We start from the raw sequence: 5245 nt of genomic DNA, 5'->3' as shown, positions 1-5245 counted from the left end.
ACTCGTGTTCGGGAGTTACCATTAGGAGGTCGGGTCTGAACAGTCGCATTGCGTCTGACGACGAGTTGTAGCCGCTTGTACTGCCACACTGAGCACTCGGTTCTGGAGGCTAGCGGGATCCGAAGCACGGTGCACCACTGGCTGACCGTGGGAATTTGGTGGCCTAAGTAGCGGGAAACCCAACGAAAAATCCCCGAGTGCTCCACCTTGCCGGTTGGTGAACGGGAGGGAGGACCAGGTGGCCATCTCCAGGGGGGTTCGGGCATGCCTGCGGTCTCCAAACCGATTGTACTATCGTGTGGCAGTGTGAGCTTGCTGCTTAGTTGAACATGACGCAGTGCCTCGTTCTACTGCTTCCTCCTGTCTATTCACTTCTAAAAACATGAAAAGTCATAAAAAAGGAAAAACTTTACACAGCGGTTGCATGTCCTCCCACTAAAAGTGCACCTGCACAAATCTGAGTTCGGTCCACTACCACCTTGAAACCGACAAACGGCAGCTGCTGTTCCTCACAAAGACGCAGATCCAGAGTTGTTTAGTTTACCTCTCACAAAAAACAATGTTTCGCAAAATGGACCATTATGCAAAATGTGTCGATCATATAATAGCATATGTTCCCACCATAGCATTTTTTTCTGTAGTTTTAAGTGCTTTAAAACAACACTGCACACTAATATAAGCAAAAAATAGTGTCCTTATTTTGTTTAACGTCTTTCCTTTTATATTATATATTGTCCTAATGTGAATGTTGTGTACAATTATAATTGGATATCAGATTTATAATGTTATGTAGTAGTTCTAAGTATTATTTGTAGTCTGTTATCTGTTGTTGTACCATATAAAATAAAATAAAAAAATCAGATGTCCGACTGACGCAGCGTACCTCAGCTCCCGTACGCCGCGTACCCCGGGTACACTCTGGAGCATAGGTTCGTATCTCGTGCCGGAGTCTGTGTGTATGTTCGCGATGACATCTGTGTCAAGCGTCTCAAGAAGCCGCCAAGAAGTGCAAAAGCCATTTACGTAGGGCCAAGTTCGACCATGTGCGCCGCATAGGGGCCAAGCTTGCCTCTTATCCAGGAGGCAGTAAATCGTATTGGTCCCTGGCCAAAGCGATCGAATCTAACTTTTGTCGACCTACCGAACCTACCACCTACTTTACCTCAGGCTGGCAGCACTATAGCGCCTAAAGCTCTGAATAGCACAGCAACTAATATGGACAGGCGTGTCGCTTATCACCTTATAAACAAAAACTTTTGCTATAAAAATCAAATACACTAAAAATCTATCGACTTTATCTTATCCTATGCCAAATGTCAAATGAAGTGTCATAGGGATGACTAGGATAGGAAATATTGCTGTGCCCTTGCAGGGCGTCACATGTATACCTAATATTTTGTACCACCTTGTAATGAAATGTGATATGCAATAAATGAATATGAATTTGGATCACTATGTAATATTACATAATTATAAAAAGCAAACATTTTCAAGAAACATGTATTCGAATCAAAATGACATTGGTTGTTAATATAAAGGCGAGTGAGGGACTCCTCACCGTGAACATTCGATTGTAATGTAACATCCAAGATTCGTTTGCGAGCATTACATTACAAACTACCTCTCTCACCGGCGAGCATTCGCCTGTAAAGATTCGTTTTTGAGCGTTAAATTACAAACTACCTCCTCCATTCGCCTGTAATGTGACTGTGGCGTTTGTTGGGGGTTAGCTCAATAAAACAACGTGTGTTGTTTCACATACAAGTGCGATACACGCCCGCTCACGTCACTGTCTCGTATTGTCATGGCGAGAACGGCGGGCCGCAGTGTGACATACATTGTTTATTGTCTATGATACATTATGTCAATACACTACAGTGACATTCAAGATTCCCCCAGAGATATGCGAGGTAGCAAGGCGTACGTGTGCCTTTGAGTGCCTTTGTGTGCCTTCCACTCAAAGGCACTCGCTGGCACTCTAAGGCTCTCCCTGGCACCAAAAGGCACTCGATGGCACCCAAAGGCACTCGCGGGCACTTGCAGGCACTTAACTTAAGTAAAGACTTGGAAACATTTCCACTTTATCTGGTGGAGTCGCAGCCTTACAATCTGAACAGATTGTTACATTACAGGCGCTGGCTCCCGGTGAAGGAGGCTACCGAATGTTACAAGTGTTGCGCAGCGAATTCTCGGCTCACCTCCCTCGCCGCCTGTAATGCTCGCTTTTGAACGTTAATACACCAACCTAATACACCCGATAGCCTGTTAACCTCAAAGTTTATCCGGAGGTCGGTGGCTATCAAGATCTCATGTTCAGTTAAAAATTTGGCTTGGTTTCCATCTGAGCTCAGTTACAAAGAGCTAAATTACAAAATAGACCTACAGTTATTTTTTCAATATTCTTTTTATAGTAAAATTAGTTTTACTTCATTTTCACAATTAATTGTCATTTTTTTAAATTGAAGAATTGTTTTTTCTTTTAAATTTTGACAATGATAGCAGAATTGTTAGTATTTCTAATAACATTCCTCGTCGTTTACTTCGTTTATTTTCACAAATTAGCAAAAGATAAGTTTAGAAATTGCGACGTGAAGTTCGTGCCATGTTGGCCGGTATTCGGCAATGCCCGCAACAGCACAGTGATGAAGAGACACATCTTCGAAGACTTGGATGCCGTTTATAGAGCTTTCCCTGATGAGAAGTAAGTATGTTTCATTTAAAACAGGAGAGCACCGACACAGGTGGAAAAGCGAAAGTGGTATAACATAATCGAACCAAGTGGAGCTCCGTCGAGCAATATCATACATACATACATTCATCACCATCATCTTTAACCGATGTTGTCCTGCTTCTGGGCACGGATTTCCTGTAAGGACATGATTTAGGCTAGCCTAATGCTTGTTTGGAAACTCACAGGTTTTGTAAGGGTTTCACCGCGATGTTTTCCTTCACCGACCAGATCGAGGAGGCTGAATAAAAGTAAATGAAGATAGATAGATATGATGGATAAAACATTTATTGTCTTGCATCACACACACAACAATATAATAGAGTAAACTGATTAAAAGAGACACACATAAATCAAAATTAAAACGAAAAAAATCATAAAAACATAATACTAAGCTAATTATCAACAGCTTGTGTGTGTTAAAGAAAGCAAATAGGTCGTGGCTCAGTGCAAAATTTGCTCAAGAGCAAGGCACTGATTTTCAGCCACCACTTTCGAGGGTAGCGCGTTGCGGTGCATCAAACACAAAAACATTGTGAGGTGAATGTAGCGTGCATATGTTAGTATCACGTGAGAATTATGTACATTATAAAATATTTAAAAAAAAAATTAGTAACTGTAAAAAATAAAAAAATAAAAATTTGAAAAAATAGTAATACAAATTCATAATTGGTATAATTAAAATAAAATAATAATAATAATAATCAGTACTTAATATCGATGAAAGCCATTGTAACATAAATGATAATAAATGTCCATGAAGCAAGGGGACTTCATTCTAGAAGCCTCCGCTATGTAAAGCGTTTAGGAATACCCAGTTTTTGTCTATCAAAAATAAATTCCCTCAAATGTTTTTTAAACGTAAACTTAGTTTTAAGGAGTCTAAGCGGGGGCGGAATATTATTCCAACACTTCGTTGCTTGATAGCGGAAGCTTCCAGTAAAGACCACAGTGCGATGAATTTGTCCCGCCAACAGAGGTCTCACGGTTCTAATAGAAAATTTGTCATGAAAAGTGGAGAATTTTAACTTTCCATACAAGTACTCTGGTTTTTGGGACTTTATCACGCCAAACAGCATACACGTGAGATGTATATGTCTTCGCGAGTCCATATTTAACATGTTTGCATTAATTAAATTTTTATTGAATTGATATTCAATTATTTTTTGTGAAATTACTCCACTAGTTTGTTATAATTATTAATACAAAGATCGAACACTCAGAAAAAACACTCAGAAAAAAATTTCCTTCGATCCGGTCGGATTCGAACCGTTGTCTTCTTGCATACCGTGCCAGACGCTATACCAACTAAGCCACGGAACGAACCAACGGACCTCACGAATTTTTCTATGTGCTTGCGTCGTGTACTTGGTTTTTTAACGACTTTTTAGTCGTAGCGCCATCTATGTTTGCATTGTTTAAATATGGCGTGATGCGGCTGCGAGGTGGGATTTTGAAGCAAAATCGACAACAAGCATTTTGTACACGTTGAATCAGGTGTTGTGTTTTACTCAACAACGAGGACCGTAAAGTATATCTCCGTAATTAAGTTTGGAAAGAATCAGTGATTCGCAGATGGTAATACGAGCATGCTCACTCACTTAAATAATTACGTATTTTGTATAATATTTTAAGACGATAAAAGCAGTTCCTAACTTGATCTAGTACGTGACTTTCAAAACGTAATTGACCATCAAGCGTTATGCCAAGATTTTTTGCCTCTGTTACTCGAGCCACATCACTACCAGCGATCTCGAGATATGGATATCTGTCTACGATGTTGCTGATTTGCTTTTTACTACCTAAAATTTTACTATAAACTATAAACTTTAAATACAATGAACTTGGACTTCACCGGGTTTAGAATTAGCATTCCGAGCAGACCACTCAGCAGCTCTCTCAAGGTCATCGTTCATACGCGTCTGCGCTTCGCATAAATTATTAGGAATCACTGATATATACAACTGAACGTCATCTGCATAACAATGGTACCTACAATGCTTTATAACTCTAGGCAAATCAGCACTGTAAATGACGAACAGTAGTGGTCCCAGTAATGAACCTTGTGGCGCACTCCACGCTGTGCCTGAAGAAAACCATGAAAAAAAAAAGATGAAGCTAGACAGGACATATTGCAAAACTTAATAATGTCATTCATCCATCTGTTCATCTCTTTGATGACAGCTAGAGTAAAGGGGTAATGAAATGAAATGTGAAATGAAATGAAATATGAAATGAAATGTAAATGTGAATCGAAATGAAATGTGAAATGAAATGAAATCTGAAATGAAATGAAATGTGAAATGAAATGAAATGAAATGTGAAATGAAATGAAATGTGAATTGAAATAAATTGTGAATTGAAATGAATTGTGAATTGAAATAAAATGTGAATTGAAATGAAATGTGAAATGAAATGAAATATGAAAGAAAATGAAATGTGAAATGAAATGAAATGTGAAATGAAATGAAATGTGAAATGAAATTAAATGTGAAGTTAAATGCAATGTGAAATGAA

At 39.0% G+C, this 5245-nt stretch overlaps 1 protein-coding gene across 1 annotated transcript in view; it reads left to right on the top strand.

The window, feature by feature from the left end:
- Positions 1-2492: 2492 nt before the first annotated feature.
- Positions 2493-5245, top strand: part of LOC113233123 (cytochrome P450 9e2-like) — a 26108-nt gene continuing 23355 nt past the window's right edge. The window contains exon 1 of the mRNA XM_026468119.1: positions 2493-2701. Coding sequence (XP_026323904.1) covers positions 2493-2701 — 209 coding nt within the window. The remainder of the gene's footprint in view (positions 2702-5245) is intronic.

Source organism: Hyposmocoma kahamanoa, unplaced genomic scaffold (assembly GCF_003589595.1).
Source record: "Hyposmocoma kahamanoa isolate Upper Pololo Valley unplaced genomic scaffold, ASM358959v1 78, whole genome shotgun sequence".
In the NCBI taxonomy this organism is placed as follows: Eukaryota; Metazoa; Arthropoda; class Insecta; order Lepidoptera; family Cosmopterigidae; genus Hyposmocoma; species Hyposmocoma kahamanoa.
The sequence above is the reverse complement of the archived record's forward strand: the minus strand, read 5'-3'. Positions and strand labels throughout refer to the sequence as shown.